This window comes from Meleagris gallopavo, chromosome 29, assembly GCF_000146605.3.
Source record: "Meleagris gallopavo isolate NT-WF06-2002-E0010 breed Aviagen turkey brand Nicholas breeding stock chromosome 29, Turkey_5.1, whole genome shotgun sequence".
Lineage (NCBI taxonomy): Eukaryota > Metazoa > Chordata > Aves > Galliformes > Phasianidae > Meleagris > Meleagris gallopavo.
In genome coordinates, this window is record NC_015039.2 from 906529 (window position 1) to 928679 (window position 22151).

At 42.2% G+C, this 22151-nt stretch overlaps 1 protein-coding gene across 1 annotated transcript; it reads left to right on the top strand.

The window, feature by feature from the left end:
* Nucleotides 1–6: 6 nt before the first annotated feature.
* On the top strand, nucleotides 7–15754 carry DCAF7 (DDB1 and CUL4 associated factor 7). The gene is made up of 7 exons (XM_010724486.2): nucleotides 7–172; nucleotides 5948–6106; nucleotides 6564–6675; nucleotides 7054–7172; nucleotides 7799–8008; nucleotides 8592–8709; nucleotides 9258–15754. Exons 1-7 carry the CDS (start codon nucleotides 35–37, stop codon nucleotides 9428–9430), a joined length of 1029 nt encoding a protein of 342 aa, XP_010722788.1. The 5' UTR covers nucleotides 7–34; the 3' UTR covers nucleotides 9431–15754.
* Nucleotides 15755–22151: the final 6397 nt, after the last annotated feature.

Below are 22151 nucleotides of genomic sequence, written 5' to 3' on the forward strand. Positions count from 1 at the left end.
CCCTCAGCCCCAGCGGGGCCCCTTCGGCAGAGCCATGTCGCTGCACGGCAAGCGGAAGGAGATCTACAAATACGAGGCGCCTTGGACCGTGTACGCCATGAACTGGAGCGTGCGGCCGGACAAGCGGTTCCGCCTGGCGTTGGGCAGCTTCGTGGAGGAGTACAACAACAAGGTGCGGATCTTCCCGTCCGTGCCGAGGGCTGGGCGGGCTGCATGGAGCTGTTGGAGGGGTTGGGATTGGGGTTGGGGGCGGCCGGTGCTGCTCCTAACTGGAGAGTGTGCGGCTGTTATTCAGCGTGACAGAAAGCTCACGGCCTGGACTGGAGTTTGTGCGTATATCGGCTGTGTGGGACTCTGTTAGCAATGTTGTGTCCTTCTCGTGATGCTTTCACGTGGACCTGGGGGTATTGATCGATACTCGGCTGAACACGAGCCAGTAATGTGCCCGGGTGGCCAAGAAGGCCAGTGGCATCCTGGCCTGCATCTGGAACGGTGTTGCCAGCAGGAGCAGGGCAGTGATTGTCCCCCTGCACTCAGCTCTAGTGAGGCTGCACCTCGAGTACTGTGTCCAGTTCTGGGCCCCTTGCTGCAAGAAAGGCGTTGAGGCCCTGGAACGGGTTCAAAGAAGGGTGACAAAGCTGTGAGGGATCTGGAGCAGAAATCCTATGAGGAGAGGCTGAAGGAGCTGGGATTGTTCAGTCTGGAGAAGAGGAGGCTCAGAGGAGACCTTATTGCTCTCTATAACTACCTGAAGGGAGATTGTAGTGAGCTGGGGGTCGGCCTCTTCTCTCATCTAACTAGTGATAGAGCTAGAGGGAATAGCTTCAAGCTGCACAGGGGAGATTTAGGCTGGACATTAGGAAATACTACTTTTCTGAGAGAGTGGTCAAGCACTGGAATGGGCTGCCTAGGGAGGTGGTGGAGTCACCAACCCTGGAGGTGTTCAAGGAATGGTTGGATTTTGTGTTGAGGGACATGGTTTAGTGAGAACTACTGGTGATGGGTGGATGGTTGGACTGGATGATCTTGAAGGGCTTTTCCAACCTTGGTGATGCTTTGATTCTGGAATGTGTTTATGAGTCTGTAAGCTGCTTTCACCAACTCCTCGGTACCTTTGCTTTTCTCTGAGGACGAGGTTGTCATGGTGAGGTTGTGTCTTCAGTGTTTCCCCACTAGATCTAAGCAGGGAGGCTTACACTGCTCATCCCTTAAGACACCTGAGCCATCCTGCCTCGGCAGCCTTTTATGCACTCATCTGATGTGATGGATGTGCACGAATGGAGGAGAAATGAGGAGACAGACGTAGCTGTAGAGCATCCTGAAGTCTGCGTGCAACTAACGGTGCTGCCAAAGTAGTTTTGTGCGTTTATATCGTGTGTGCTTTGCAGCTTTGTCAGGCTGCTTCATGGAGAAAATCATTTCAAAAGTTGGTGTTGGGCTTCATGGAGTGTGCTTTGAGATTAAGTGATGGTCAAGCAAGGATGATATTTCTTTCAGGAGTTAAATGAGTGCCCTTGCAGCAGCACTGGATGCGATGCTCCTACGTGAGCCAATGATCTGGCTAGATGTGAATTGCTGGGGAGCACTTTGTGGTTCTGAGAAGGATGCTTTCCAGGCAGGTCTGAGCTTGCAAACTTGTTTTCTGCAGTGTGTACTCTGAGAACCAGCAGTAACAACCTTCCAAACAATTTTTGTTGTTGAGAAGTGGTAGAGCTTGTTAATTAGGGGTATGTTTCTGTTGCATTTACATCCTTCTGTTTGGATGTTCCCTGGGGGTTGCTCCCAGTTACAATGTGATCAGGTCTGCTTTTCATTTCAGGCTTCAAGTATAAAGGCAGTTGAGTCAGCAACTCTTTCAAAAAACAACAGCAACAACAACACTCAAACCAAAAACTTCACGCTCACACAGTTGCTGCAAACAGGAATTGTGTGGGGCTGCGTCAGCTCCAGCTGTTTGTAAATACTCCCCAGAGCTTCTCCTGGTCTCTGTGCTTCAGGAATAGCTGTTCTGCTGGCTTCAGGTCCATATAAGCACCAAGTGTTAAAAGATTTAATTAGCGTGTAAAGCAGGAAAGTAGTTGTATGAGAATGGGATGCCAGCCCGGATGCTGCTGCTGCTACAGAAGTGAAGATGTGTCATTAAAAATTAAAGTTGTACCATAAATACAGTGAAAGATGACCTTTGCTTTGCTGAGACATTTTGCCACGCCTCTGATAATTCAAAGAGAGAGAAGGGAGGGTTGTGTGGCCTTTTTTCTTTGATGTTTGTCACGGTGCTTTCAGTACAGTCTTCTTTACTTCTGTTTTATACTGCCAACTTCTGACATCAAAATACGCATAGAAGTGCAAGTGACACCAACTGAAAGGAAAATGGAAGAGAGAATGGAAGCTCTCTTCCACTTTGACTTTCTCTTTGTGGTTTGGAGGCGTTTGACAAGCTCCAAATGCCATTTCTGTTCTGCCATTGCAGTGTTTTGTTCTAAATAACTGACTCCTTTCCTTTCCCTGCTACACTAAAAACCAGTTCAGAATAGCAGTTCTAGGTTTCTTAACATCTAACTGAATAGGTGGCTGTATCTCTCCCTCATTACCCTCCTGTGTGTCTTGTTGTTTTTTTTTTTTAAAGGTTCTTAGTGCATTAAATCTTTCCTAATTGTTGCAGCAGAAGTTCCTGGTTATTTTTCTGTTCCTGTAGTAATGTAGTAATTACCAGAGCCTGAAATACTTAAGATTTCATACATAAAATGGCTGTTTACACCTTGTTTTGGATGGATTCAGTTCAATCAGCTGCCAAGCCGTGACTTACTGCTGCCCCCAGCTCCCAGACTCTTGGAACCTCTGTCAGCTCTCCCACTAACAAGCTGTATGGCATACAAGAAAGCTGATTGCTAAGATCTCTTTGAACCCCAGAGGAGTTTTGTTTCAGCTCCTACACCTGTGCTCATCAAATCACTGGTACAGAAAGAGAGATGACTTTGCTCCGGGGAAAGGACTAAAATTATTCAGGCTAGGTTTTCCTGAGCTTCTTGAATCAGCAGACTGCTGTCAGGCTTCAGAATGCCTCATGGATCACAGGCATAATGGGGAGGGTGTTTGTAAGTTCTGCTGCAAATGCTGCAGGTTCCTGCAGGCTTTGTGTATCAGTAATGATCTGTGGAAAACAAGGAGAGGTTGATTTCAGGATCTGTCTGTAAGACAAAACTCAAATCTGCTTCAGGAGGAGGCGATGCTGCGCGCTGTTTGGAGCAGACTGCTGGGTTATGGCTGTGTCACCTTCTGCATCCTGCCTCCAATCAGAGAGCATCAGTGTGGCACTTTGACCAGGGAGCTGGTTTTTTTTTTTTCCCATAAGGTTTAGATTTGCAAAAAAATAAAATAAAATTGAATGTTGAAGATGAAATGGTACGGTGAGAGCTGTCTGATTGAACGTGACCCTAAAATAATTACGGAATGTCATCTTTTGGATCACGTGGAAGAGTTTTTCAGAAGTTAACAAACGCTGGCTAAAGGCACTTCTTTACACATATGCAGTGTTGCAAATCAACCTCGTGTTTATAAGGTTCCAGTTGTGATAGGAAAATCCACCTCCAATCACAACCTATCTGGGTGTGTGGGAGAAACAGATAATTTTGTAGCATTTCTGGCTGCTGTCATAGCACAATTGCAAAACCAGTGGAGATTGAAGACCCTCATTTTCCCACCAGAATGAGTTACAGGTAGATGTAGAAGGTTTGGATTGTATCCTGACCAACAGTTACTTTCCTCAGCCTTAGCTGGCCTAGACTTCAAGCACTCCTTGATGCTGAGCTGGCTACAAACCTTGCCTTGCTTGCAGCAGGGACACGCGGGGCTCTTGTATTATTAGCATCCTGAACACAGTTCTGTCTTTCCATCTCCCTGTGTTCAGCCTGCACAATGGGATGGAAAAGAGGGATTCTGTACGTGTTGTATGTGATCAGACCTTTGATTATACTGAGCTAGGAAGGAATAGAGCTGCTCAAGCAGTGTTTTCTGCTTCTGTCTCTGGGCAGACCAATGCCTCCTGCTCAGAATTATCACAGGCTGCTGTCAGGTCTGACAATCAGCGTCAGACAACTGATCTTCAGCAGTTGCCAAGAGATCTTGTGTCACTTAGGCAATTTTTATTCTCTAACCTGGCCTTGCATTAAAAATGTCAAAGATGCAAAGATGTTGGATTGCTGCATGATCGTTGCTTTTTCTTCTTGTGAGAAGAGGTTAAGCATGAACATGCAGTGCATGAGTGTATCAATTCACACCAGCAGAAGGGATTTCTCTGCTGCTTTAGATTTGCTTTGGTTATGGCTGTGTAATGCGCTCATGTTGAGCTGAAAACAGCGTAAGCAAAGGAGAAGAAATGATTAGAAGTTGCTTGTCTTCTGATTCTGTCCTTGCCACAAGATTTTCTATGACCAAGGACAATTTGCTTCCTTTGTAAAATCTGCTTAGGGTTTCTGATCCCTAAAGGAGTTAGAAAGCTTTTTGTCAGTCACTTCAGAAGGCTGGGAGACTCTTGGCGGGTTCCTGTTACAGTGTGAAGCATAATAAGGAGTTGCTGTAATGAAAAGAGTGCAAGGCAGACATCCAGCCAAGCTTCTACAAACAGCCTGTATGTTTTCTAGGGGTCACCACAGTGTGAGAGAGATGCATCTTCAGTTTGACAAGGGGAAGGTTGGCATTTATTAGGAGCATCTCTAAATGGACTTGCAACTGCTGATGTTACAGTGGAAGGTCTGCTGAAGGACTTGTGTTGGTGGATACAGTAGATTTCCAGACTAGTTTAAACATATGGTTTATTAACCATATTGCTTATGGGAGAATATGTAGGAATTGTCCAGATAAACATCTTAGAATAAATCTGTTAAGCCACAGCCTCCAGGAGGAAGCCATGTGTGGAAAGTATTAGGAAGTTCCTACCGTGAGCAGCTTACAAACTAATTGCAGTGAGTTGTCCTCTTTCTGTTTGTGTTTGGGCAGCATTTAACACAGTGGAGCTTTCATCCTGTTTAGTTTTGCAGTCACTGCTGGGGTAAACGGGTCCTCCCAGTCCGTATTGTTCTCTGAATGCTTTCTGACATGTCAATATTTTTCTAATAACATCATGTCTGGACTTCAAGCATGACTTCAGGTGTTGTCATAACCAAGCAATGTGGAGATAGTTTCTTGTCTGCTCTGTCTTGCTTCACTTTCACAACCGGGTGTTATCTCATTATTCTGTTAAGAAAACAAACACCTAATTTGGAGATCAGCTACATAAAACCTGGCAGCAGACCTCCTTCCTTTGTCCTTCTCTCACAAAACACTTGAATAATTATGTAAACATTTTCTCTTCACCCTCCATTTTTCAAGTTTGAAATCTGTTTACTTTCTGACTTTGGAATGGAATTAATCTGTATTTTAGTTTTGTGCAGTTGTGACAGAATGCATTTGTTAATGTGCTGTTGAGAACAGCCTGGTAGCTCGCTGATGGTGACTTGTTGCAGCCTGTAGGGTTTTAGCTAAGAGCACAATGATATGAGCTTTAATTGTTGGCCACGACTTGCCTGACTCTTTGAAGCATCGCTGTCAGCATCGGTTCAGTTAAAGATGAGTTGGAATAATTCTTGAACAGTTTATCATTTAAACAAGGCTTTGCAGTATGGAAAAGAGAAGGGTGGTCTTTAATCCTTTAAGAGATTGGATTTTGCTTCACTTAAGATCATCTCTTCAAAGTAAAGTGCTGTGGTGATTATGTGTACTCCACTTAGATTCCTAGCTGAGGCTTGTAGGCAGAGCTCTAAGTATTCCTCATTCCACTGACATGATGGTCTTTTTTAATTGTCCTCGAGGTTACAAAAGGCGTCCCTCTGAAATGCACTCAGTCTTAATGTTGTAATTATATACTATTATTTGGATAAAAATCCTTTCTTTTAAATATGGTTTCGTACAGGTACAGCTTGTTGGTTTGGATGAAGAGAGTTCAGAGTTCATCTGCAGGAACACCTTTGATCACCCTTACCCCACCACAAAGCTCATGTGGATCCCAGACACCAAGGGAGTGTATCCAGACCTTCTGGCAACCAGTGGTGACTACCTGCGTGTGTGGAGAGTGAGTAAATTCAGTTCTATGATTCTAAATTCTCCTTGGGAAATGGCAAACTGTGACATTAACTGTGTTGCACGTTGATCTCACTGTCACTCGAAAACAGATTTTTCACTGTCCTTTCAGGATGTTTTGCACTTGCTGCAGTGTGAAGGTTAAGACATGAAATGAAGTCAGAGCACCTGATACCTTACTGGGTTTTTTTTTTAACCCAGTAATAATGTTATGAAATATGAAGGCTCCAGGAGCAACAGAACTGTGATGACAGTTGCTGTTTGAATCACCTCAGTGAAGATAGAGGTGGTGATTGTGTTTTCCAGAGTTTTAAGTTGTAAAGCTGAGAGGATAGAAACCTGGGATTAATACCTTGTGTGTTGGGATTAATACCTCGTGTGTTGGACGTGCAAGTGGAACCAGTCATGTGATATTGCTATTTCAGACACATGCTTTGCTTTTTCTAAAGGTGGGTGAAACAGAAACCCGGCTGGAGTGTTTGCTGAACAATAACAAGAACTCTGACTTCTGTGCTCCACTGACATCATTTGATTGGAATGAAGTGGATCCTTACCTCCTCGGTGAGACTGACCAAATGAAAAAGACACACTCTTGAATTAAGTCTGGTGAAGTCCCAGTGTGATTATGTTTGGTTTTTTGGTTTTAACTCGAGGCTTAAGGGATGGAGAAGTTCATCCCAGGGCTGCATCTTCCACACAGACTGAGGTAGACATAAGCTATTTACATTCTATACCCATGTAATGTGAAAGAGCATATTAGCAGCTAAAAGGTTTGGGTCATTGAAATGCATGATAGACTGCTTGACATTCTTGATTTTAATTGTATGCTGTCTTTGGTCTCTAGATGTCAGAAACTATTGCCACTTAGAGCATTAAGTGTAACTTGTGGAATTGTACTAGTTTGCTAATATTTTGCTAAAAGAAGTGCTTTCGTTTCAGGTACTTCCAGCATTGACACAACCTGCACTATATGGGGTCTGGAGACAGGACAGGTTCTGGGAAGAGTAAATCTGGTCTCTGGCCATGTCAAGACCCAGCTTATTGCACATGACAAAGAGGTGATGAATATTTTTGGTTGTTTACATTGCACTTCATTTTCAAGCAGTTAAGGAACAGAACTTTTGTTTTCTCCTTTTTTTTCTTGAGATATCTGATCATTCAAAAATCTAATGATCCGAAATTAAGATTTGAGTTTCGTGTGCATTAATTATAGGTAAGATACAGTTTTAATATATTACAAACTAATTAAAGCTGTTCTATCAGCTATCAGAACTATTCTGCTTACTCATCATAGAACCTGGATTTGAGAATGTTTGTTTTACAAGATTATGCTACAGAATATTTCAGAAAAATGAGGTAAAACGTCAAACTGGACTTGTAATCAACTGCATATCAAAGGCAATAAACATCTTACAGGATTCTTTCGTTTTAACATAAAATCTGAGTCCAGAAAGTAAATATGTTCTGTTTCAGTGAATAATCCTGTAATGACATGACTTGTTTTTTCCCCTCCCTTTGGCAAATAATTTAAGAACTTGCCAGGAAACTCAAGTATTTAACAAAAAGTGTTACAGTTGCAGTAACAATTTCTGCTGTCCATATGGGAAATCCATTTAGCTGTGAATTAGGAAGCAGTGTGCTCACTAAACCCGGGTTGTATTTGTTCTATTTTGGTGTTGAGCAGGTGTATGACATAGCATTCAGCCGTGCAGGTGGTGGGAGAGATATGTTCGCTTCGGTTGGTGCAGATGGCTCAGTGAGGATGTTTGATCTCCGTCATCTGGAACATAGCACCATAATTTATGAGGACCCACAACACCATCCACTGCTGCGTCTCTGCTGGAATAAGCAGGATCCCAACTATCTTGCCACGATGGCCATGGATGGCATGGAGGTGAGGCACTAGTTCTGCAGGAGGAACAAGGCAATTTGGAGGAGGTGGCTTGGTCATTTACACTTAGCTCTTAAAATGAGAGTGCAGTAAGTGGAATATGGTAAGGGCCAATTCTTATTGCAGTCATTCCAGTAGGAGCCAGAGGTATGTTTGGTATTATAAACATGAAGATCTCTGTGCCCCCTATGTATTTAAGCCAATTTTTGAGGGTTCTGTGAGCCAGTTGGGCAGCAGCTTTCACATAAAATCATAAGTGCAGGTATTTTAGTCTCTTTGTTCTTTCTCAGCTCTGTGCACAAGGCAGTGTACCTTAGATTTTTACCTGTGTGCTTGAGGGAAGCATGAGTCGCTTTTTTTTTTCTTTTTTTCATAACTCACAAGCCTCCTATGTGAGGTCTGACTTCTTTTGAAAGGCACACAACATGCTGAACAGCTAGAAACTGTTCTTTGAGAACAGTGTGTGCTTGCCAAATGCATCCTTTAGGGAGGTATTTAAAGCCTTAGTTCAAAACTCTTTGTTTTCTGGATGGGATGAGGGGTGGAAATACAAGTTATTAACTTGGTTTGATTTTTGTTTCTGAAGGTTGTGATTCTAGATGTCAGAGTTCCCTGCACTCCTGTTGCCAGGTTAAACAACCACAGAGCATGTGTAAATGGAATTGCTTGGGCACCTCATTCTTCCTGCCACATTTGCACAGCAGGTAAGTGTGGAAAGAGATTCTTGATCAATCTCTCACTGTCTCTGCTGGTAAATCTCTAGGAGTCTCTCATTACACTTGCAAAATCCTCTCTTCCCAAAAATTAAAGCAGTTCTCACCTTCCTTTTTGCTAAAGATTATTTGCAGTTTACAAGCACTTTGATAGTGATTTTCTTAACATGTTTATGGAAATAGACACCTACTAGGGTTTATTGGGTGAAAGTAGTGAGCCTAGTGCCCTAACTGCATCTCCTTTGGCTAAGCTGTTTTATTTCAGTGCTGTTTAACTTCTTTTTGCAATTTAATTCCTAAATGTTTGCACTTTGAGTTCCACCAGTTGTGTCTTTAACTTTGTCCTGGGTGACATAATTACCTGAAGATGTGTCCAAGTTCTTCTTGGAGAACAGCTCTATCACTGTATCTGTCTCACTTTCTTATCTGGACTGCAAGGGCTATATTCAAGCTAGCTTTTTACTACACCCCTTTTAGTAGCCATGTATGGACGTCTGGTTGTTCGTTGATCCCATTTAGGATTTCATTTTCTTTTGTAGCGGATGACCATCAGGCTCTCATCTGGGACATCCAGCAAATGCCTCGTGCCATTGAGGACCCTATCTTGGCCTATACAGCAGAGGGAGAAATCAACAATGTACAGTGGGCATCAACTCAGCCAGACTGGATAGCTATCTGCTACAACAACTGCCTGGAAATTTTGAGAGTGTAACACTACTGCTTCATGCCTAACTGAGGCAGGGCTGTATAATTTCCCCACCCCTCTAAAGTAAGAACAACACAAGTCAAGTGGCCAGTATCTGTTGTTGCTTTGCATCTACTGTTCCAAGAAACTGTTACAAGAATCAATGGCAGGTGTCTCCTGTCTCTCCAAGACTCTAAAATGCAGAGACATGCTGAGCCTCTTGGACCTTTTGGGTTCTGGTTTTCTTTCTTTTTTTTTTTTTTTTCCTGCAGTTAAAGTTCTGTATATTTGTTTGTTGACTGTGTTAATAAGCTTGCAGGCTTTAAGTTGCTGCATATGTCCAAGTGTTTGTCAGCCAGCCAGGGCGGCACATCTAGCTAGTTTAATAGATGCAAGTGCAAAACAAGGTGGGGAAAAAGATGGTAATGTTAACAGCCACCTTGGCAGGAATCTTTATCATTCCTGTTGTTGCTGCCTCTAAACTGTTTAAACATTTGTATGTTTTTTATATATTGGGCTAACTTTCTATTGAGTAAGGCTTTTCTCCCGAATTCTTACTTTTGATATGTGATCCACTTCCATATACCCAAAGCAGGATATCTTTGTTGATACAAATCACAATAACACTGCAGGCTCCCTGGCAGTAAAGGCCTGCCAGAATTAACTGTTGCCTTGGCTCTCAATACCTGGTTACCTGGTGCTGTGAAGTACAAGTACTTGTTGCACAATTTCTTTACACTTTTCTGATGCTAGAGGCAATTGCTACTATGGTAGGCCTTATTTTTAAATTATAACTGAATTTACTGTGTGTCTCCTGCAGTTGTGTTAGCTAACAGAACGGTAATGGGTTTCAGACAGAAGGTATTTGCATGACTTGAGCTCCCTCTGAGGGAAATGACTTCAGAAAAAAATGTTATCTGTAATAATGGACCCTGGATTGACGTTTCCAATGAAATGATTTCCCCTTAGAGGGCTTACTGTCTGAACCAAAATAAAATGGTCTCACACTTTGTAGCTTGCTTGATTGGCAAATAATACGAGCAAGATCTTGTGGTTAACCTGTACCATGGAGCTTCTTTGCATTTGTTCTGTGTTCCTGGGAGTTCTTGAAAGGAGTACACTTTTTTTCCTAAATATATTTGCTTTGTACTGTCAGGTCTTGTTGAATGAGCGAGATGAGTTGGAAGAACTCATCCGCTATGCAGATGAAAACTGTTTTTCTGAAAGAAATAATTCTCTAATGTAATCTCAGAAGACAGATTTCAAGTGAAAGAAACAGTGCCCCAGAGGCTACAGTTTGGTGCTTGTCATCCTTGTGGCTATTTGAGATGCATCCAAGGGTGTCTGTTTCTGTTTCGAATAGTGGAATGCTCTACAGTAATAGGGTGCAATCAAAGCTGAGTGGATTAGACAAGATAAAAATCCTTACTAAAGTCTTAATATAACACAGGTATTGAGATAAAAGCTCCACAGTACTCTTCTTGCAACGGAGACTTGACAGCTATAGCTGGTCCGTGAGAGCATACCAGCTGAGTTTTGATGGAAATGTCAGAAACAATCAGCGTTGTCTTTCTACCTGATGTATATTCACCTACAACTGCAGAGCACTGGCAAAGTTGTGTTTTGTCAGCTTGTGTGGGGAAGGCAAGTTAGGAAAGGGGATTGCAGGGAAACAGCAAAGCTGATGCAGAAAGCACTGTCCAGTACAGAATGGACTCTGGCAAGTTGTGTCATTCTGGACATAAGAATGTTCTTGTGTAGATGACTTCTTGACATGGAGCTTAGGAAAGCACTGCCTTGCAAATCTGCTTGCAGTTCATTAAAGGCAACGTTACTGCATCACCTCTTCTAATATCAGAGCCAAGGACTCTTAGCAGTTTAAGCTCATGTTTTGTCAGTGGCATTCTCTGTTCAGCTGTGGGATTTTTGACAGCAGGTTTCACTTGGTTTGGCAGTCGGTTTTCATACTAGCTGTGATGCTGAGAGTAGGGTGTTCCACAAGTAACTAGATCTAGATGTCAGAGCAGTATTTGCCAAATAGTTGGGTTATAACTTTTAGAGTAGCATTTCATTGTAAATTGTAAAATACTTACTCAGAATTAAGTGAAAATTAGGGTTTTCTTAGCAACAACCTATAATTACATTCACAGCTACAGAAACTATTAAAAATACATCCACTGACTTACAATGTGCTATTTAATTATGAACAGTAGGCATAAAGTCCTGTGTCACTGAGAGAGATTCCAACTTTGGCTTGGAGTGCAAGCTTAATTGTTACTAGACCAACTCTTAATTTGATTTGGGGATTGGGGAATGATGGGAACTACCAGAAGTCCTCTTCATGTTTCAAAGTCTCACCCTTGCATAGGTGGCATGAGTTAAAAAAGATGAACATGCCTGCTGCTAGGCAGCAGACTTGTTTTAAACAACTGTAGGATTGTTCTTTAAAAAAGATGGAAGCTAATTCAGTTGAAAATAAAGTGGCTAAAAGATTCCACAGGCTGTACTTAATGGCACAGTCTGTTCCTCTAGGAATAGAACCTGTTGTGCTGTGATGGTAGAAAGTGTGTGCATGGGGGGGCTAATCATCAAATAACCAGGTAGCTTTTGCTAACGTTAGAGAACTACTACCCTGCTGTGAACCCAATGAGTGTCAGTCCCTCCATTCATAAAACTGATTGAAGTTCACTCTTGGAATTGAGCTCTCATTCCGAACTACTCAAAGGCAAGTGAAGGAATTTTGTAGACTACACGGGATTCTAAATAAAGCATGTATCCTGTTTGTTTAGCCAGTTGATCTGCCTCCTAGATCTGTTAACGTGTTGCTTTGGGCATCATCTGTTGTCATTCCTCATACGAAATTACATTTGAAATCACTAGAGGCTGTTTTGGAACAGGGAAATGCTGCTTAAAATAGCTTCTTTTCAGAGAAGTCGCTTGGAAGGTTAATGGCTGAAAAGATATGAAAATCCTCATGGGTGAGATGTTCTCTAGTGGAAATGGCACTTCATAAAGAGAGGAAGTGAGAGACTTGGATGCCCTTCTGCCAGCACCTGCTGACACAGTGGCAGCAAGCTGACTGTCTGCTTGCTGGTTCGAGTTGATTTGCAAGGTAAAATAAAACCTTGAGATTTGTCACTGTAGTCTGTGAGTCAGAAGATAGAGTTTAGCTCATTTTATTGGCTTAACGTTCAGTTCTGTTAGTAAGAAACCCCCTTAAGCATTACTTTTTTTTTTTTCTTCAAAGTTCATGCATAAAAATACTTCATTGTTTGATCTTTATTATTTTGTGCTCGCTGGAGGATGCAGAGCAACTGCTTTCAACTGCCTCATATCCCCTGAGTGTGAATTGACACCAAGGGAGGAGTCTGAGTGTCAGTGAGGTTAGAAAAACAGAAAATTGCTGTTGTTGGTACAGATATGATTTTGATACTTGTACAGAAATGTCACTTTTCTCTGACTTTGTAGTTCATAGCACTTCAGTTGATTGATTCCAGATATGCTGTTGTCTGGTTGTCGTGTTCTGTTGAAGCCAAACTTTCCAAAGGTTTCTACTGTTGTGTGGGCAACTGGTTGTGAGTGTATTGGCTCTCAGTCAGGAGATATCAGTCGTGTGATACCTCGTTAGTGAGGCTGAAAAGCTACAGAAAAGAAGATGGATGTTGAATTAGTGTTGTCGTATGCAAACTCCTAATTGTCAAAATGGCCTATGGTCAGTTGCATCTACTGGACTTTACTTCTGTGTGCAGGGATTTAAAAGGCAAGGATTTGAGTGCTTTGACAATCTATTTAGAAAGGAAACGGTGGTTTCAGAGAGTGATATGAAAGGAGACTGTTAATACAAGTTGTTCCTTACGGAACCTTGAAATGTACTTAAAAGGGGAGGCATTGCCTCTCATAAGTCAAAGTTAATGATCCTTTCGAAACTTAGCTGTAATTACTCTCCTGAATGTTCTAGATAATACTGAAAAGATCTATTTTTGCCTGGTGTCGCAGTGAGAAAGCTGCATCAGTCTCAACTATAGATCATTGCCAGCAGGGACTAGGTGAGGGGAGTCCAATATTTTGGAATTTGCAGAAGCTCTTGTGCTTGTTTTAAATGTAAATTAAAAAGCTGAGTGTGTCTGTTTTGTTCTCTTGCAGATGGCACTTTAACAAGTATATTTTTGGTAAGATTAGGAGGAGAGTCATCTTTTCCTCAGTCTTTTTATGGTAGCCGTTTGTGTTTTGTATAAAATGTTAAATACAACAGTCACTGCAATCCTTAACTGGCTATGGTTGTCAGTATCTAGTGGACCCTTATCTGTTTCTACTAAACACCAATACCATGAGCACTTGACAATACTGCTAATGTTAAACTGAAGCTCTCTAGTTAGAGAATGACACAACCTTACAAGGTCAACTTGTATTTTAGTGCTGCTTGTCACCTTTTTGCTTTGCTTAGGAACTTGGCAGTGTCTGGAAATCCTCCTTGAGTTTGAACATGATGGCAATAGTGGCAGATTAGTTGTGTACAGATGTAAATGGATTCTTCAGATAACATTTTTAGGATAGAACAACTCCTGCTGATGGTAAATTGATACAACCTAGATCCTTGAGCCTGTTGGTTCCCTGTGTTTAATGGTGTTCTGACTCTCTCAGAATATCCTTGGGAGGATCAGTGACAACAGAGGTAAGCCATTAGCTCAGTGCATTGCAAAAGTTATGGTTCCATCAAAATACTGAAATGGTTTGTCTTCCCTTTGCTGGTTGGCAAAATGGTCCACGCTGTGTTATCCAGTCAGTTAACACAGGTTATCTCTGGTACATGCTTACTGCTTCCTACTTTCAGACCAATACTCCAGAGCAGGACTGAACTTACCTTACAGTGGACGTTTCAAATGAGGTTTTCAAAACCTGTCCTGGAATGGGCAAGATACTGTGGGTTGTGGTCCCTGTTTCTTTTGACCTTTGCAGAGGTCAAGATTTATTTGTATGTGGCACTTAAAGAGCACTTTCTCATGCTTAGAGAGGCAGCTGTATTGTCCCCTGCTTACCTGAGAAGAGTCAGAAGTGTTTTATTGTTGAGGATATTGAGAGTGTAGTGGGCCCCTGACTTCTATCAAGAAAAGATCTCCAGAACTTCTCATCAGCACCATTCACCAGCACTAAAAAGCAGGAATAATTAAAAATGTACCTAAACACCAGTAGCCAAATGCTCATCCAGCAATTCATGGCAGATTCCAGAGGCAAAGGCATTTGTGAAACTTGCTCACTGCTGCCTAACTTCAGAAGATAATTTCACCAAGTGTCTTGGTGGCCTTTTGTGCAGCCTTTGATACTCAGCATCAAGCTAGGATCTTCATTCTCATAAATTAAAAAAAAAAAAGAAAATCCATGTGGCTTCCATCAAGTTCATCCTTCTTCAGTAAATCTAACAAAGGTTATTTCCTGATAATATTGCTGCCCAGGGTAGCTGCAAGCCCATGGCGCAGCCACAAGTCAGCATCCCTTGGAGTTTGCTTTCCTGACAGTGAAACATGGGACTCTCAGGTCTCTACTGGAAGTAATGGTTGGGTCTGTCAAACCTGAACAAAGGCAGAAATGCCAGAACCAGTGGCTGAAAGTGTGCAGCTGTGAGTCAATGCATTGCTTTTTTTTTTTTGACAACCTGATGAACATGAATTATGAAATTTACTATTTAAAAATAACTTTTTTTTTTAAACTTGGGTTGCTAGCAGTGTAAAATGTAATTTAAATCTGTTGCGCCGAAGCATTTTTGTTACCAATAGTCAGTAGGAGATGTTTACTTTTGTGTGTTTTTTCCCTTCTGCTCTTTCCATTCACAGTCCTGTTGTGGTAATTTCCTGAAGGTGTAATCTTTGTAGCATGATTGTACAAACATTCATATGAAACTCCTGACTTCTTGTTCTCACTAAAATATGCTGAAGCAATAGTAGTTTTATTTCTGTCCTTCTTTTCTTCCCTTCCACGTTGAGATTTGCAACTTTGCTCCTATACTGTCCTAGAGGAATCCTAGTATCCTGCTATCCAACAGACGTATGTTGTTGACATGGATAACTGCAGTGTCTCTACTCCCTTTATTTTTATGGAGAATACAAAAGCTTTTGTTACAATGGATTTTAACACCTGCGTCATGGAACCGTGTTGTTGAAACTCTGTAAATTTTAAGGCAATTTTCTGAAATCGCTTGAAAGTGGAATGTTGCACCCTTTTATGCTATTTCCTGCTTCCTATGTAGTTTTACTCAGATTTTTTAACCTCCTTTCTAAGTTTCAGCCTCCTGTGTATTAGGTACAGTATTTTCTGCCTTTCATACTTTGTAATAAAAATGGAACATTTGTAGATTGACTGCAGTTCACTGTGTGGTGAGTTACAACTGGTACCCGTGGGGCAAGCAGGGAAGTACTTCTCACAGGAGACATGGAGCCTGTTTCAAATATATTGCTGAGAAAGGTAGGGTGACTCCTTTCTCTTGTCTCTGTGTTACAAAACTGGTGCCATTTTATATAACTTCCATCCTACCAATACCCCAACTAACTTGCTTATTCTAGCTACTTTTGAGATAGGGTTACTCCAAATAATTATATTGTTAGGATGCCAGTCGCAAAAGAACTTGCAGAGAATGGCTAATAATAAAAATATGCCCACATTTACTGTCTAAGACCAAATTACCACATGTTGCCCATACACTGGTATTGGCTGTGGTCGTGTTAACTTCCTTGTATAGTAATTCTCCCCTACAGAAAAAATGGTTATCATCTGTCCTCATGTGTTTTCATGTTTGAGATGATTGGAAGAGGGATTTTCTAGTACAAGTAATTGGTCTCTAAGGCTTTCTGAAAACGAGCAAATTAAAGACAAAGCAATTAGGCTCTCATTTAGCTTCTAAGTCTCTCTTGTGTGTGGGTGACCCCTGTTAAAGGCTGTTTTCTGTACAGGCTCTGTCACTGTTGTCGTTGCTAGAGCTGGGATCTAGAAGGGGAGTAGTGGAGCAGAACTTGACACTCTTACCTTAGAGCTGGGTGAGCAGGACTGATGACTTCAGTAAGAATTTAGATTAACTCTGGTTCAACCACACTGTTGTCTGACATCTAATGTACTTTCAGATTCTTCTCTAATTCTTTGTGTACTGGTTTTGAAACAAAAGCTTTTTAAGCTCTGTGGCCACAATGGAAAGAGTTGCCTGCAAAGATGCTGTGCTGTTTTTTAAGCTATATATGGACTTTAACTAATCCATATTTGGATAAGATGCTTTCCTTCTAAGAATTGTTTGTCTTTACCCTAGAAACGTATTTACAAAATCCTTGATCTGTTTCACGGAGAATTCTGAAGCACAGATACAAGAAATTTTCTCAGCTTCCACTCCAGTGGATGAAAGCAAAGAAATTAAGTTGCTGTATGCCAAATTCCAGCTACTGTTTTCAACATTGAGATGCGCTGCATCAGCTCCCATCTGGGGGAATGTGCTCTCTTCACTGTAGAGGTAAATAACAATGCGTGTTCAAATAGTATCACACTTGCATCTACTTGAAATCAGCTTGAGTTTCTGCAGCAATCTCAAGCAACAAATATTTAATGCCAGAGTTCAAAGATGCTAAGCAATACCTGTTGTATTTTTAAGCTGACAAAAAATCCTCATCTCCGTATGGGAGTAACTAAAGCAGAAAAGCAGCCTGCATTGTCAAGCCAAATCACTGTTCTTTTTTTTTCTTTAACTTAAAGTCAATTTTAAGTCTATCCTTTCTATTCAGCATAAACGTTTTAAATTTCTCCTTTTCCAGTATGGGACTTTGGGAAATGCAACAACATTCAGTGACTGCAGGGCATCCTCCAACAGAGGGAACTCAACCTGTCTTTCTCATTTTGTGATGATCTACCTACCGTGTTGTTGTTGTTGTCACTGATTTGCCATCTTTTCCCTTCATTAGGAGCAGTAGGTTGCTAAAAGGTGTCAGTTGGTGAGAATGTGGAGGCGAACTCAGCAGTAACCACACAAATCCACCTGTTCCTATAGACACACTGTCTCTTCAGTGATGAAGACTAGAAGTCTATAAAATACAGCTGGAAGCAACCAGTTTGGGTGCTAATTAAGTCCTGTGGGAAAAACTACTGACAACTTTTGCAAATTGGGCATATGAGTGCAAAAATTCAGGAGCTGGTAGAAGATGAGAGAAGCAGACTGCTTGTCAGTGTAGCAAAATAAGTGTCATTAAGTCCTGGGAGGAATATGTGTAGAGATGAAATAACAAGAGGTTCTCTACCCTAAGGAACAACTGACATCTGGCATGGCTGGCTGACTTGCTGTGTGACCCTGGGAAGGTACAGCTGTTATGAGCTGTAAGTAAAAAGCACTTAATTAATCAGTGATCAGTAAGTAGCTTGAAAATACTTGAAAATTAAAGATGTCCTCAACAATAACAGAATAGTTATAATACAGCGTGACTATAACAAGATTGTGCTTTAATCTCATGTGGTTTGTTGTTTGTTGTGTGTGTGTGTGTGTGTGTGTGTGTGTGCTGCTCCATATGTGGCCCAGGTTGCCAGTTCAGAAGCAAGTCATAATCTAAAAGCATGTAATATTTCTAACATCCTTCCCCCTCTTCCTTCCCTTCAGTTTTGCTCGCTCCACGAGGAGGAGAATGGCTCCTATTTTTTAACCAGACAGCTTCAGAGCCCCCTCTGCTGGAGTGCTGACAGCAGGAGGACAGCCATAGCTTGGCCAGCAGAACAGGACAGGTACCAGCTGCTCTTCGGGGGCTGGGGAAGAGGAACACCAGGCATGCTTTTTAAGGATGAGTTTCATGTAGTTGATGTGCTTACTGGAGGTGAGATTTGGCCAGTTCATGTTGTCTCGCTGTCCTGAAGCTGGATTACAACGTTGGTTCTGTTAGTTTTCCGTCAGTGACTGCAGTCAGGATTTTCAAAATGTTGAGAAGACCCAGGAAAGCGTTAACAAAACAAGAACTGCCTGGAACCAGTGAGATGATTCTTCTCAGAATTTCAGAATGGTTTTCTTCATCGTCTGAAGTTTTTTTTTTTTTCTCCTCCCCCTCCACCAGTTTACTCCTTTGCACAGCTCTCTGGCTGTGGATGTACAATAAGGAAGTTTTGGCATGAGACAACGCTCAGCCTGGAGACTGCTAAGCTCCCCAGGAAGGATGTGTGTACCTAAACAAGAAGGGAAACAGGAAGGAAAGAAGAAATAGTACATCTGATAGCAAGGAGAGGAGGCTCTTTGACTCAGACAGGTATGCTTCAGAAAATGGAAGTGCTACCAGAATAGAAAATATGATGGCACAACAATTAAGAGTCTAGGAAAAGATGCCAGGAGCTGAATCCCAAAGGGCTGCTCCAGTCTTCCTGTACAACTTTTAACAAGTCACTGGCTCTTTGTGCAGCACTCTTGTAGTCCCTGTCTTCAGGATTAATTTCCTTTTCTTGCTTCGTGCAGTGTAACAGCGTTAAACAACCCTGTAAAGTTCCTTTAAAACAAATGAGCTGACTATGAACACGGCAGCTCCTGGGGAGTCTGGGTGAATACCTATGCTGATGATTTTACATAAGATATCTCCAAACAATCTGATCACCATTGTGTTGAATTAACTATGCTTTGTTGTTGCTGTTTACAGAAATGAAGCTTCTCTTCTGGAAGACAGCAGCTTTAAAAGGATGTGGGCAATCTGTGTGGAAAACCACAGACTATCAGCCTCTACCTTGGTGTTACTGTAAAATGAATAACCTCATTCTTTTGCTCAAAGTTGGCATAGCATTGAGTAGAGAAAAAGTGAAAAAAGAATTATTCCTTTTTCCCTGAAGATATATAAAATGGGCATCTGCTAAATTTCCATAACAGAACTGTGGCTGCAGTTGAGAAGAGGTATACCAGCTTGTCTAGGAAAAATAATGTGAGGAGGGAAGTCTGCATTGCCCCTCCCCCAGGCAGTCCAATGGCACTTGCATATAGACAGTGTTGTGATAATGTCTCTAAAAAAGGAACAGAGATACAAAACAGCAGTTTTGGTCTGCTGTGTGTATGTCAGGCTAGCTGGGTGTGTGAAGTAATGAACCATTAAGGACAGATCATTCCATTTTCAAAGGAAGAAAAAAGCTTCCATGAAATCCAGGCTTTCTGGTTAACTGCAGATGGAAGGGGGACATTTTACTGGGGTGCCCATCTCCTGCCATCTGCTGGGGTCTCCTGGCTCGCTGGCACCAGTTGCAACTAGCAGGTTTGGTATCTCTTTAAGTAAACCAGCTTTCTACACAAAGGGCTTGCAGTGGGTTTCGTGTAGCAGGACTTTGGCTGAGCATTTCACATGGAAACATGTAAGAATTTAAGAAAGATGAAAATGTTGAAGGGTAAAGTGACTGTAGTGTGTTTTGACATCATAGCTGATGCACTGGGGAATTAACTCTGAGTTTCTCCAGTTCTAGCTGCAATTAATCATTAAAACCTTTCTATAACAACCTTGGCATAAAAATCAAGTGTGATAATTAAATTTGGTGATGAACAGAAGTGGGAAGCTTCATTAATAGCAGGGAACTAGAATATCTTAGGGAATTGATTGCGTTGAAGAGTGAGAAACAGACAAGAGATGAAATTTAGCAGCAGAAAGTGCAAAGCTGTGAACGTAGAGGTAGAGATAAATTTGTGAAAGATATGAATATTTGGAAGTTAGTGGGGAAAGGAGGCTGGATTTACTGAATTGTTAAAGGGTAGCAGTGAGCCTCTGTGAAAATGCATTTAGAAGAATTGGTCTAATGGCAATAATGATGATGCTGTCATATAAGAGAGAAGAATTAACATTAGAATAGAGGCCAAAAAAAGGCTACCAGGAAGACACCACAGAGATTGTATTATTAGAAGAGTTAAAATGGCTTGCTCATCTATTAAAGTGGAACCTGGAAGGGGATATGATTATCTTGATGTATTTAGAGAGAAAACACCAGGGAAGATGAAAGGACAATTTAAGTGAAAGGATAATCTTGGCATGAAAACAAATGGCTATAAGCTGGGCATGAATATACAGGAGAACTAGAAAGACTTTTCTAATTTCAGAGTGATACAAGAGATGCTAAAAATGAGTCTAAACGCTGGCAGCACTGGGCTGTTTTTTGGATGGGAATTTCAAGGTGATATGTGTGGAAGCCCTCTGGTCCAAAAGCAAAAGTGGGGCTGATATGATTGGCTTTGTGCACAGCTTCTGACCCTTGACGGGTCAGATCTGTTGATCTAAGCATTCCTTTACAGATGGATTTTCTATCTAGTATGGCATAGTAAGATCTTTGCATTATCCCAAATAACAGATGGTGTCATCATGATTTGGTCATACCCTGATCTCCTCCTGGCCCTGCACTTGCCCGCACTTCTGAGAAATTTGCCTTTCCAATCCAGTTTTCCTTCCTGTGCTTTCCAGTTGATGCAGCCTCTCTCACGTTGCTGTGTTGCTGGTGAGTGAAAACATTTAGAAAACAACACGCTTGCAGCTAGATGTCTGCCAGATAGACAAGCAGCTGCTGAAGCCATCTGCTCGAGGTGGGTTTCCCAGCAGCAGGGTGGCCATCACTGCATCAGGGAAGGAGAGCTGGACTTGTTCTTAATAAAACAAAACCCCTCTGCTGTCCCTTGTGGAGGAAAAAAAAAAAACACTATCAAAATACATCCCCCAGGTGGAATGGAAGCAAAAGCAAGGGCAGAGCAGCTGAAGCCTGGATGTTGTTTGTAAAAGATTAGTTGATTTATGAAGTTTGAGGTAGAATTACTAGGTTAGGTTGGACAGGAACAGCAGTTCTTTGCCCTAAACTCTGTGGAAAAAAAAATCTGTTGCATGGCATGTTTGTTTTGTTTTTAGTAGGAATGTATTCCGCTTTATGGTCTGTCTGCACAAGGGGAGGTGGCAGCTGGGAATGCTAAAACCAGGAGGAGAGACAGTCATCAGGAGTCTATCAGAATGAATGGAACAGGTGAGCAGCTCCACTTCTAACAGCACAACCTTTCTCATTAATACAAACTCCTAAATGAAAAGCAGGGCATAGCGAGCTCCAGCCTCTTGTACTTCATTAAATCTCAGTGCAGAGGGTTAAATCCGTGTGAATTTACTTTCATAGTGAGTAACTTCAACAGAGGCACTGTGTGATTACAGCACCTAGCAGCACTGTGGTGGTGGAAAGTTTGAAGCAGTGCTTTGGAAGACGTATAAAAGGAAAAATGACAGCAGTGTTTATTCTGTGACTTGGACACATGTCCCTTCGTGCAGCCTGCAGGGAGCTGGGCTGGGATGCTGATGGTAATGGGACCTCAATGGAACGGCCATGAGGATGGCATCTCTTCCCACAGCGGGACGCTGTGCTGCCTGGGGTGGCTGGTAAATGCTTTGCCGAATCTTGATTTCTGTGTGTTCTGGGCTCCTTTCTCTTCTGGAACTCTGGTGGTTTTCTATGTTTGTGTGTGTTGTGTTTGTTTAATAAATGAATTTCTTCTGTAAAAGAAAAACCCTAGCTGTGGTCATCAGTGGGGCAGAGGCTGTGAACTGTGTTTTTTTTCCCCCCTCCTCCAGCGGGGCTCTGGGGGCATCGGCCGCGGCCTTTCCCATCGCCTATTGAGCCGCAGGCACGCAGGGAAGGGCCGGCAGCGGAGGTTCCTGCGCCCGCCTCGGGCTCTGCGTGCCGCGGGTGGGCGCTAGGACCCGGCGCTAAGCCCGGTGGGTGGGCGGGGCTTCGCGGCCGCCCGTCATTCTGTTTGGCA

Excerpts from the sequence above, each read along its gene's own strand:
- DCAF7 (XM_010724486.2), top strand. The coding sequence starts at position 35 with ATGTCGCTGCACGGCAAGCGGAAGGAGATCTACAAATACGAGGCGCCT. Across the intron at positions 6,107-6,563 it reads ACTACCTGCGTGTGTGGAGA|GTGGGTGAAACAGAAACCCG; the intron begins GTGAGTAAATTC and ends CTTTTTCTAAAG. Across the intron at positions 8,710-9,257 it reads CTGCCACATTTGCACAGCAG|CGGATGACCATCAGGCTCTC; the intron begins GTAAGTGTGGAA and ends TTTCTTTTGTAG.